General features: G+C 51.5%; 1 protein-coding gene across 1 annotated transcript; it reads left to right on the top strand.

The window, feature by feature from the left end:
* The first annotated feature begins 532 nt into the window (after window positions 1-532).
* On the top strand, window positions 533-1117 carry LOC119403209 (uncharacterized). Its single transcript, XM_037670156.1, has one exon. The coding sequence runs from the start codon at window positions 533-535 to the stop codon at window positions 1115-1117; it is 585 nt and encodes a 194-aa protein (XP_037526084.1).
* The last annotated feature ends 11781 nt before the right edge of the window (window positions 1118-12898 follow it).

The raw sequence follows: 12898 nt of genomic DNA, 5'->3' as shown, positions 1-12898 counted from the left end.
AACAACTGGGATGACCCGGCCAAACTCCGTGTCGTCATCTTCTATCTTTCTGACGTCGCCAACCTCTGGTTTCACAATCACGAGCGCGAGATCCATACCTGGCCTGAGTTCAAGACAGCGATCGCAGAAGTCTTCGGCCGCCCGACTCTACGAAAGCTGCGCGCTGAACAACGTCTACGCCAGCGTGCTCAACAGCCCGTTGAGACGTATACGAGCTACATCGAGGATGCAGTAAATATTTGCTCCCGCGTCAATGCCTCCATGAGCGAGGAGGAGAAAGTTAAACATATCCTCAAAGGCATCGAGGACGAGGCATTTCAGATGCTTCTCGCGCGGAACCCTGCTTCTGTCGCGGACGTCGTTACTATTTGCCAGAGTTTCGATGAGCTGCGTCGACAAAGGGTTGCACGCAGCGCTGTCGCAGCTGCCGAACCACTCTCGAGCCTCACGTTAGCCTTCCACCCGTCACCCGCTACATCACTCTCTAGCTAAATCAAAGACTTTATTCGGGAGGAGGTGGCGCGCCAGCTCTATGCTGCCTCTGGGCGATCGACCCTTACAACCTGACGCATCGCTGGCTACTCCCATCAGGAGGGCCATCCGCGAGCAGCTTGCCGAATCGGTACCTGACCCAGCCATGTTGACCCAGCCCATGTTGCCCCAGCCATGTCCCAGCCAAGTGACCCAGCCATGTTTGCCTGTAGCTGCACCTCTGACCTATGCCGCGGTCGCGGCGCGACCTCCGCCGCCGACATTCGCCTTCTCTGAAGCAATGTACCCGCGAACAGCCCAGCTTCCTGCGCCTCCTCCAATGCCAACTCGGAGTCAATATGCTCAGAATCCCTGGCGCACACGCGACAACCGGCCCATATGCTTCGCTTGCGGTTTCGCCGGGCATGTGGCGCGCTTCTGCAACTGTCGCATGTCACCTGCTCATCAAGCTGCCGCAACGCCCGGATACGGCTACCCATACGCTACTGGCGACCAGGCAACGCGTCTCAGCTCCGACTTTTCGCCGCCTCCACGACGACCTTTCAGCACCCATCGCTCCCCGTCACCCCGTCGTCGCTCGCCTTCACCCTTACGTAGTCGGCAGCCACCTAGCGAGGGAAACTAGTTGCTGCAGTTCCGCAGGCACGAACTGCCAGCTTCGCGACTTCTACAAGGCCTGCACAGTCACCACGCAATTTACTCGACGTCATAGTAGAAGGAACTGCCGCAACTGCGCTTATTGACACTGGGGCTGCGATTTCAGTCATGGACGAGAACTTTATTCGAAAATTACGTAAGGTCACAACGCCGTTCTCCGGCATGCTACTGCGCACCGCAAGTACGCAGCACGTAGCACCGGTTGCTGCATGTACCGCTAGGGTGGTTATGGACGGCGCGCTCTATATTGTCGAATTCCTTGTGCTCTCTTCGTGCTCACACGACATCATCCTCGGCTGGGACTTCTTGTCTCAGCATCGTGCCATCATTGACTGTGCCCGGGCCGAGGTGGCGCTCTTCCCGTTCTCTGACGACGCATTGCCTGAACTTTCTAAAAGTACCGCCCAAAAGCTCACTGTTGTGTCCGACACGGACATACCACCCGCAATGTCGGTGCTTGTGCCCGTCTCTTGCTCCACCGCGCCAGATGCTACCGTCCTTTTTACGCCATCGCCTATTTTTCTGCGTCGCAGGGCTCTCCCGCTCCCGTTTGCCGTCCTGACTACTGCATCTGGATCATCGGCTATGCTTGTGTGCAATCCGTTTCAGCACCCCGTCACCTTGCTTCGAGGAGAATCTCTTGGTCGTGTTGATCCTGTTGATCCGTTTCACATCATCGAGACTTCGGATGACACGCCTTGTTATGAGCTCGACGCCCTTACTTCTCCCGTTAAGCGCACGTCTTCTGCATCATCATCAACTTCGCCTTCATCAGACATCTTGGAATCTGTCTTGGATGCCGACCTGCCACCTCCGTACCGCATGCAAGTACTCGAGCTTCTGCAGAATTTTCGCTCATCGTTTGATTGCGATCAAACGCGCTTGGGTCGTACGGAGAACGTCAGTCACAGCGTCCACACAGGTTCTCATCCTCCATTACGGCAGCGACCATACCGTGTGTCGGCAGCCGAGCGTAAGGTGATTAACGAGCAAGTCGATGAAATGCTGCAGCGTGGCGTCATTCGCCCTTCCCACAGTCCTTGGGTGTCACCTGTGGTGCTAGTACGCAAGAAGGACGGGTCAATACGCTTCTGTGTGGATTACCGTCGGCTAAATAAGATCACTCGTAAAGACGTCTACCCGCTGCCTCGTATAGATGACGCACTCGACTGCTTGCAAGGAGCGGAGTACTACTCTTCTTTAGATCTTCGCTCTGGGTATTGGCAAGTGCCGATGGCTGAAGGTGACTGCGAGAAGACAGCTTTTGTGACGCCCGATGGCTTATACGAATTTACCGTAATGCCTTTTGGGCTCTGCAATGCGCCCGCTACTTTCGAGCGCATGATGGACACCATCCTTCGTAACTACAAGTGGAAAACATGTCTGTGCTATCTTGACGACATCGTCGTGTTTTCATCAGATTTTCCGACGCACCTTGTTCGCTTGCGTGAGATACTGACCTGCCTCACCACTGCCGGCCTCCAGCTCAACATCAAAAAGTGCCGTTTCGCCGCCCGCAAGCTAACAATATTGGGACACGTTGTATCGAAGGATGGTGTGCTTCCTGACCCAGCCAAGCTTCGCGCCGTCGCCGAGTTTCCCAAGCCCACAACCCTTAAGGCGCTTCGCAGCTTTGTAGGCCTCTGCTCGTATTTCCGGCGCTTTGTACGTAATTTTGCAACCATCATAGCACCACTGACGAATTTGCTTACAGCTAGTAACGGTATGTCCGCTTGGTCAACCTCGTGCGACGAAGCCTTCAAGCAACTGCGTCGCCTACTCACTTCCCCGCCTATCCTTCGACATTACGACCCCACAGCACCTACGGAGATCCATACCGACGCTAGCGGCATCGGGCTTGGTGCAGTCCTAGCTCAGCGGAAAGACGGCTACGACGAGTACGTCGTCGCCTACGCCAGTCGCACCTTGAAAAAGGCCGAGGCGAACTATTCTGTGACAGAAAAAGAGTGTTTGGCTATCATTTGGGCTCTCGGCAAATTCCGTCCATACATATATGGTCGTCCTTTCGACGTTGTTACCGACCACCACGCCCTTTGCTGACTTTCTTCGCTGAAAGATCCGTCAGGTCGTCTCGGCCGATGGGCGCTTCGCTTACAAGAGTATGACGTTCGCGTTGTTTACAGGTCGGGCAGGAAGCACTCTGACGCCGATGCGCTATCTCGATCGCCGATACCTTCGGATGTAGCTTCCCCATCAACGCTCTTCGAAACTATGTCAACCATCGACGTCACGAATATGCCGGTTGAACAGCGAAAGGATCCCCTGCTTTCAACTATCCTACACTTCCTACAGGATTCATCGGCCACAGCTTCTAGAACGCTTCGTCGCCAAGCCGCTCACTTCACTGTGCGCGACAACATCCTTTACCGCAGAAATTACATGCCTGATGGTCGCAAATGGCTGCTCGTGATACCACGGCACATGCGGTCTGACATTTGCGCTTACTTCCATGCTGCTCCTCACCATGGTCACGCCGGCGTTCTGAAAACGTATACTCGGCTAAGGCAACGTTTCTACTGGCGGGGAATGTATCACTTTGTCTGCCAGTATATTCGCGCTTGCACGGCGTGCCAGCAGCGTAAAGTTCACCAACGCCCTTCCGGCGAGTTACAGCCGCTACCCTGCCCTGCTCGTCCCTTTGATCGCGTCGGCATAGACCTATACGGCCCACTTCCCTGCAGTTCCTTGGGTAACAGATGGATAATTGTCGGCGTCGATCATCTGACGCGCTATGCAGAGACTGCAGCCCTCCCAGCCGCCAGCGCTCGAGAGGTTGCATTATTCATTCTGCGGAATTTCGTCCTGCGACATGGAGCACCACGAGAACTGCTCAGCGACAGAGGGCGCGTCTTCCTCTCCGACGTGATACAAGCCCTTCTCGCTGAATGCAGCATCGTTCACCGCAAGTCTACAGCCTACCACCCGCAAACGAACGGCTTGACGGAGAGGTTCAACCGCACACTCGGTGACATGATCACTATGTACGTCGCGTCGGATCACAGTAACTGGGACGCTGTTTTGCCATTTGTCACTTACGCGTACAATACTGCCTCACAAGCTACCACAGGCTTTTCGCCGTTTTTCTTGTTGCACGGACGGGAGCCCTCTTGCACCATGGACACATTGCTTCCATACCGACCCGACGCTTCCGAATGCACGCCGGTGTCTGAAGCGGCGAGATACGCAGAGGACTGCAGGCAGCTCGCTCGTAAACTTACAACCGCCGCTCAAGGTCGCGAAAAACTGCGACATGACAACGACGCGTCTACGCCAGACTTCCCGACTGGTTCTCTTGTTTGGTTGTGGATCCCACCTCACAGCCCTGGGCTTTCAAACAAGTTTCTTGCGCGCTACGATGGCCCCTACCGCATCAAACGCTGCACGTCCCCTGTCAACTACATTGTTGAACCCTTGACGCCGCCCCACGACCTCAGACATCGCGGTCGTGACACGGTTCATGTCAGCAGACTTAAACCATACTATGACCCCTTGATGCTGCCTACGCCTTAAGACGCCAGGATGGCTCATCTTCTCTCCCGGGGGCAATTGTAGTGAAGAGGAAGAAGAAGCCTCGCTCGATCGTCTGTTGCTGTGCGCGTGGACTGCGTTCCTGTTGGACCGGCGCTACTTAGACTGCACAAGTCGTCATTACGTTGTTAATAAACCGTCGTACGACAAATACAACGATTACAGTGGTGTAGTTTTTCCGCGTTCGTTAACGTATGCGCTCCATGTCTGCTATAGTTTTAAATGTAAACATTTCGACAGAAGTCTGTCTGGCTGGGTGGAAGAAGAAGTTGAAGTACCTCCAGCCACAAATTCTTGGAGGAAACCCGACGTTTCGAGACCGGCTTGGTCTCTTCTTCAGGGGTGACTGTGCTGATCAGGGGGGCTTCGTCTCAGCTTGTTTTTGGCTCCGCCTTTCTCTTTCCCTCACATTCCGGAGGCCGTGCACGTAGATCGGAGGCATTGTTCCGAGGGACCGGTTCACATTCGCAGGTGTGTTCTGGATGTGCCACGACTCGAGTAAGAGCCTCCTTCCCAGATTCCTTTCCGTTTCTATGATGGAAGCGCCCTCGAAGTCAATTTTGTGGTCGTGCTTCTCGCAATGCTCTGCAAGGGCACTGCGTTGTATTTCCATCTTTCTGACGTCGTTTTTGTGTTGGCGCATTCTTTCCGGGAAGCACTTACTCTCGCCTATGTAGCTCGCTGGACAGTCAGCACATGACACTTTGTAGACCACGCCCTGGTGTTGCTCACGGGATGGTCGATCTTTCGACCGCGGTAGTAAGCGAGCGAGCGTTGAGGCCGGCTTGTGAACCACCGTGACCCCAGCTTTTCCGAGAACCTTGGCGAGCTGTTCGCTAGTTCTCGGAACATACGGGATGACGACTCGTTCGGCTGGTTTCTTCGATACCATTGTATCCGGTGGGGTGGCCAGCATGGGAGGAGGGTGACATGTGTCATTCGCAGATGCGTCTCCGCGGTGGGGAAGCTGATCTCTCGGCATGCGGCGTGCCACACGGCGGATGAAAGCTGTCGTGTATCCGTTCTTTCTTAACTCGGCCACGACCCTCTCTTCTTCTCTCTTTCTCTCTCCTTCTGATGTGCAAATGGCTCTTGCTCGTGAAAAGAGTGCCGACACCACGGAAGCTTTGTGGGCAGTGGGGTGACTTGAGGTGAAATGCAAATACCTGCCGGTGTGCGTTGGTTTTCTGTACACCGAGAAGGTCATGCGTTCGCCTTGTCGTCGTACTAAAACATCGAGGAACGGTAGCGCTCCGTCTTGTTCTCTTTCCACCGTAAACTGGATTGCTTGGTCGACGGAGTTAAGATGTTCGAGGAAGCTGTCTACCGCTGTTCTCTTTATGATGCAGAAGCAGTCGTCCACATACCTCACAAATACTTTCGGCCTTCAATAAAGGAACGCAGTGCCGCCTCTTCTACGTGCCCCATTGCGAGGTTCGCAGCTGTAACGGAGACGGCTGCTCCCATCGCGGTCCCGTTGGCCTGTCTCTAGAAGTCCCCGTTGACACTAAAGTATGTTCCCTTGAGGCAGTACTCCAGTAGGCGGCACAGCTCATCGGTGCTCAGGCAGGTTCTTTCACTCAGGAGTTCGTCGTCATTCAAAGCTGCCCGTGCGCAAGACACCGCTAGTGTTATGGGCACGCTGGTGAACAGGGACACGACGTCGAACGAGACGAGGCACTCATCACTGCTCACGGTCACTTCCTTCATGCGCTCCACGAAGTGGCTGGCGTTGCGTATGTGGGTTGGTGTTTTTCCCACGAGCGGCGCCAGAGTCCGGTGGAGATATTGGGACAGCGCACGGAGTGGAGAAGATGTAAAATCCACGATCGGACGGAGCGGGATGGTGGGCTTATGGATCTTTGGAAGCCCGTAAAATCCTGGTGCAGAGCCGTTCCTGCAGATGAGCTGGAGATAGATGGCTCCGATCTACGTGCCTCCGATCTACGTGCACGGCCTCCGGAATGTAAGGGAAAGAGAAAGGCGGAGCCAAAAACAAGCTGCGACGAAGCCCCCCTGATCAGCACAGTCACCCCTGAAGAAGAGACCAAGCCGGTCTCGAAACGTCGGGTTTCCTCCAAGAATTTGTGGCTGGAGGTATTTCAACTTCTTAATTCTTCCACCCAGCCAGACAGACTTCTGTCGAAATGTTTACATTTCAGTCTTTACGCACTGACTTTGGTCAAGAGGTGGCTCTTCTCGCAAAGCGTTACGTGAACGTAGCGCGAGGCATCACGACCTATCGAACTCATCTCGACCTCTCGAAGACCTGCCTGGAGATGAACGCAATACCGCAAAGCCTTCAACTTAAACGCATGGTGCACACGGCGGAGGGCAACAAGATCGTCGCACAAGCTGAACGACGCCTGCTCAAAGCCCGAATCCATGAGTGCCACAACGTGATCAAGAAGAAGGAATTAGACCTGTTCTTCCTTCGACGACAGCTACAACATCGACTGCCCAACATCTTTCCGTCGTTGGAAGAATTCGCGCGGGAGGTGGCTGCTACAACAGCTCGGAAGCAACAAGCAGCTCACAAAGGCAACCTTGCGACGCTTCAAGGGAAACGCCACCGCAGTCCGGTCAACGAAAATTTCGTCGTCAACTTGTCCTCCAGACAACTCTCCCCGACCGAGCACGACGTGCTGGCAAAGGGACACAATTTTCACACGACCACGACGTGTCCGCCACTACCAAAGATCATTGCGGCTGCCGAGGAAGGCATCAGGAGACTCGACAGTGGAATTCGAGAGAACATCCGTCTCAAGGCCATCGGTGTACTATCAAAAATAGGAAAACACCGTGAGCACAACCTGTCGAGAGAGGAGAACATGCGATCCGTGCGCTCCGAAAGGATAAAAAGATTGTCATCCTCCCGGCCGACAAAGGCAACGCGATGGTCCTGCTTGATAGGGAGGCGTACGACGACAAAGTTCAGGATTTGCTCCAAAGCCCGGCCTATGAAAAGCTGACGAAAGACCCCACACCAAGAGTCCAAAGGGAGCTGAACAAGCTTCTGGTGGATATCTTCAAAGGACACCAAGAGGCAAGAGCCATCTATCTCCAGCTCATCTGCAGGAACGGCTCTGCACCAGGATTTTACGGGCTTCCAAAGATCCATAAGCCCACCATCCCGCTCCGTCCGATCGTGGATTTTACATCTTCACTCCGTGCGCTGTCCCAATATCTCCACCGGACTCTGGCGCCGCTCGTGGGAAAAACACCAACCCACATACGCAACGCCAGCCACTTCGTGGAGCGCATGAAGGAAGTGACCGTGAGCAGTGATGAGTGCCTCGTCTCGTTCGACGTCGTGTCCCTGTTCACCAGCGTGCCCATAACACTAGCGGTGTCTTGCGCACGGGCAGCTTTGAATGACGACGAACTCCTGAGTGAAAGAACCTGCCTGAGCACCGATGAGCTGTGCCGCCTACTGGAGTACTGCCTCAAGGGAACATACTTTAGTGTCAACGGGGACTTCTAGAGACAGGCCAACGGGACCGCGATGGGAGCAGCTGTCTCCGTTACAGCTGCGAACCTCGCAATGGAGCACGTAGAAGAGGCGGCACTGCGTTCCTTTAATGAAAGGCCGAAAGTATTTGTGAGGTATGTGGACGACTGCTTCTGCATCATAAAGAGAACAGCGGTAGACAGCTTCCTCGAACCTCTTAACTCCGTCGACCAAGCAATCCAGTTTACGGTGGAAAGAGAACAAGACGGAGCGCTACCGTTCCTCGATGTTTTAGTACGACGACAAGGCGAACGCATGACCTTCTCGGTGTACAGAAAACCAACGCACACCGGCAGGTATTTGCATTTCACCTCGAGTCACCCCACTGCCCACAAAGCTTCCGTGGTGTCGGCACTCTTTTCACGAGCAAGAGCCATTTGCACATCAGAAGGAGAGAGAAGAAGAGAGGGTCGTGGCCGAGTTAAGAAAGAACGGATACACGACAGCTTTCATCCGCCGTGTGGCACGCCGCATGCCGAGAGATCAGCTTCCCCACCGCGGAGACGCATCTGCGAACGACACACGTCACCCTCCTCCCACGCTGGCCACCCCACCGGATACAATGGTATCGAAGAAACCAGCCCAACGAGTCGTCATCCCGTATGTTCCGGGAACTAGCGAACAGCTCGCCAGGGTTCTCGGAAAAGCTGGGGTCACGGTGGTTCACAAGCCGGCCTCAACGCTCGCTCGCTTACTACCGCGGCCGAAAGATCGACCATCCCGGGAGCAACACCAGGGCGTGGTCTACAAAGTGTCATGTGCTGACTGTCCAGCGAGCTACATAGGCGAGAGTAAGTGCTTCCCGGAAAGAATGCGCCAACACAAAAACGACGTCAGAAAGATGGGAATACAACGCAGTGCCCTTGCAGAGCATTGCGAGAAGCACGACCACAAAATTGACTTCGAGGGCGCTTCCATCATAGAAACGGAAAGGAATCTGGGAAGGAGGCTCTTACTCGAGTCGTGGCACATCCAGAACACACCTGCGAATGTGAACCGGTCCCTCGGAACAATACCTCCGATCTACGTGCACGGCCTCCGGAATGTGAGGGAAAGAGAAAGGCGGAGCCAAAAACAAGCTGCGACGAAGCCCCCCTGATCAGCACAGTCACCCCTGAAGAAGAGACCAAGCCGGTCTCGAAACGTCGGGTTTCCTCCAAGAATTTGTGGCTGGAGGTATTTCAAATTCTTAATGTCTGCTATAGTTGCAAAGCACAGCGCGCACACCCACACAACCAAGTCGGTTGATGGTGTATGTAACGACGCTCGCGCATTCTGTATCTCTCGAATGATAATGGCAGTTGCGCTCTCCCGCGTTTCGAATTTGCCGCTGAATTGGGTTGAACTTCATTACTTTGCAATTATTACTGGAGACTTTACTTCAGTACATTAGTAGAGACCGCTTTTTCGAAATCTTAAAGCTTAAATGGGTTCCTCGCATTTCGCATAACCGCCCAACTACACTAATTAAAAAGCTTTCTAGCTTAACTTTCTTCATTGCTGTCCCAAATGATGTCTTCAGCCATCTCAAGATGCCTGCTGCTAGAGAAGAAGTAATTGTGAAGCATTGAACAAATATCGTACTTCGCCAATTTTTTATGCTTTTCACACACATTTCTTCAAAGACCTTGTATATAAGGAAAGCTTCAAATTTCATATTGTTGGAACACAATCATTCTTTTGCACACGCTTAACTTTTGTCATTGTTTGTACTATCTTTACGTATGCTGAAGTTAAGGCACAGGTGGGGAAGCCAGCATCTTTTAGCTTTCTTGCATGCTTGGTAAAAATAACCTCAATTGAATGTACTCATAATTTTTATATGTTTGGCCTAAGCCTCGTAAAAGCTTTTGATTTTTTTACCAATGTTATATGACCAGAAGAGTCGTTCAACGAAGGTGTTACTGATCACGGGACTCATTTCCAGGTTTTTTCATTGTGGCTCAACTTTAACAGACAAATAAATAAATTTAATGCATATCTCTTTCATGGCTTCAAAAGTACACCGTAGCCTAAAACCATTTCTTTTTACTTTTACATCATCTACCGTTTTTCGAAGTACAGGGTTGTCATCAAATAAAACTAAATAATTGTCTACAAATCTAAACATTTTCTTCACCGTGCCTGAAAGATAACATTGTAGGCCTTCATATACCTTGCTTAAAAAGATATCACTAAAAATCGGAGCCACTTTTGAAGAAAAACATCCTGAAATACAAGAAATACGAAAAAGGTTTCTCCGTTAACCCATTAAAGGCTTATGGCGAGCTGCGCTCGTCATGAGAAGTTGTCACTTTTCCTGGCTACGGGCCTGGGTATCACATGACGGGGCGAAATATGATGAATAAAGCATTTTTATAAGCTGTGAAACATTTTCGCAAGTTTTCTGTTTTGAATATGTTATTGAAGCATTTCATGTTGTAAAAATTTGGCAATTTTGGAACAAATTTTGTAATTCAATCGGCACTTAAGGGGTTAAAATCTACAAAAGGCGAACACTAAACGCAGTTCGAAAGACGAGTCCACAGATATATGAAATCATTAGCAACTGTCAAGCGCTCTTTAACAAAAACCATGAAATGATCCTAGAGGAGTGAATGATGCATGCCTCAGACGTCAGTGCTGAAAGCAGCTAAGTGAGCGTCCTTTCCTTTGAAGCTAATAATAATAATAATATCTGGGGTTTAACGTCCCAAAACCACGACATGATTATGAGAGACGCCGTAGTGGAGGGCTCCGGAAATTTCGACCACCTGGGGTTCTTTAACGTGCACCTAAATCTAAATACACGAGCCTCAAACATTTTCGCCTCCATCGAAAATGCAGCCGCCGCGGCCGGGATTGGATCCCGCGACCTTCGGGTCAGCAATCGAGCGCCACTAGACCACCGTGGCGGGGCGACACATGAAGCTGCCACGCGTCTAGTTCTGACACCTCTACGAGGAAGGACATTTCTTTTTGCGTGTCTTAGCTGTACAAACTACATCAATGTGCAACCGTGGTGCCATTTTTAGTGAATGAGTCAAGCCTACGAATCGTATTTGTAGAAGAAGAGAACAGGCTATTTATTTCCTAGCTAACAAATTGACCTTGGTTTCACCAAAATTCTTCTCAATAGCTCACATAGCTTTATCTTGGTAGGTGTTTGCATACGGTTTGAATGTTCCATAAAAGGCACTTATAAATATGTGCCAGCGATGGCGTAGGGGTAGAGCATCAGCTTCGCGCGAAAGTGGTCTGTGGTTCGAATCCCGGTGCCGGGCAATTTCCCGACGAATTTTTTTTTTAATCCACGTGATGATGGAATTGCATAGAAAGAGGCCTGAGGTGCGGCCACCCTGGTGACCACAAACAGCAATTTATTCCCTCACCAGAGAAAGGTTGGCCGCCCTGGTGCAGCATTTGGCCACTACCTCCCACATGAATACACCAATTAACCTCGGTCCTCCGTCCACAGTTGTTGCGAAGGAACTGACCACGGCGGCGGTTAGACCTGCGACGCTGCAGAGGGCGGTAAGAATCTCTGAGTCCGGACAGGCCACCATTGGAATCTTGCAACGTTTAACGCTAGAACGTTATCTTCTGGGGCGAGCCTAGCAGCGCTATTTGAGGAGCTAGACAGTGTTAAACGTGATGTAATGGGGCTCAGTGAAGTTAGGAGGATAGATGAGGCCTATACAACGCTATACAACGGGCAGGTCTTAGGCTATCGCGGCTTACTTGACAGAGAGAACTGGATGTGGGGTTCCTCTCCATTAAAATATAGCTGGCAACATAGAGGAATACTATAGCATTAGTGAGAGGGTATGAAATATTGTGTTAAACATAAACTTAATAAAAGGTACGAGATGAAGGTGGTACAGGACTGCGCGCCTACATCCAGACATGATGACCATTTAGTTCAACAATTCTCTGAAGACGTGGAATCAGTATTGAACAAGGTAAAGGCACAGTATACTGCATTGACGGGTTATTTTATTGCCAAGGTAGGCAAGAATCAGGCAGGGGACCAGGAAGTGGGGGAATTATGACATCGGTCTTAGAATTGCGAGATGGGAGTTATTAGCAGAGTTCGCTGAATGCAATAATTTACGGATCTTGAATACCTTCCGCAAAAACGTGCGAACCGTACGCGGAGGAGCCCAAATGGCGAAACTAAGATTGAATTAGACTTTATACTATGCGCACACTCTGGCATCGTACAGGACGTGGAAGTGGTTGGGAAGATACGATGTAGTGACAATAGAATGGTAAGGCCTCGAATTCGCCTAGACTTCAGGAAGGAAAGCAGAACCTGATACGCAAGAAGCCAATTAACGAGCTAGAGTTGAGAGAGAAAGCACAGGAATTCAGGGTCTCGCTTCAAAACAGATACTCGGCTCTAATCGAGAAAACCGACCTTAGCGTTGGCGCAATGAATGATAATCTGACGAGCATCATTACGGAGTGCGCAATGGAAGTCGGAGGTACAGTTGTTAGGCAGGACACTGGCAAGCTCTCCCGGGAGATGAAAACACCATAAGAAACGTCAAAGCATGAAAGCGCAAACACAACAGACAAAATAGAACTGGCAGAGCTCTTGAAGTTAATAAATGGGCGTAAAGTAGCCGACATAAGAAGATATAACACGCAGAGAACTGAGCACGCTCTAAAGAACGGGAGCAGCCTCAAAGCGATGAGGAGAAAGCT

The sequence above is a fragment of the Rhipicephalus sanguineus genome, chromosome 8, assembly GCF_013339695.2.
Source record: "Rhipicephalus sanguineus isolate Rsan-2018 chromosome 8, BIME_Rsan_1.4, whole genome shotgun sequence".
Taxonomy (NCBI): domain Eukaryota; kingdom Metazoa; phylum Arthropoda; class Arachnida; order Ixodida; family Ixodidae; genus Rhipicephalus; species Rhipicephalus sanguineus.
This window is presented reverse-complemented; position numbering and strand designations above follow the sequence as displayed.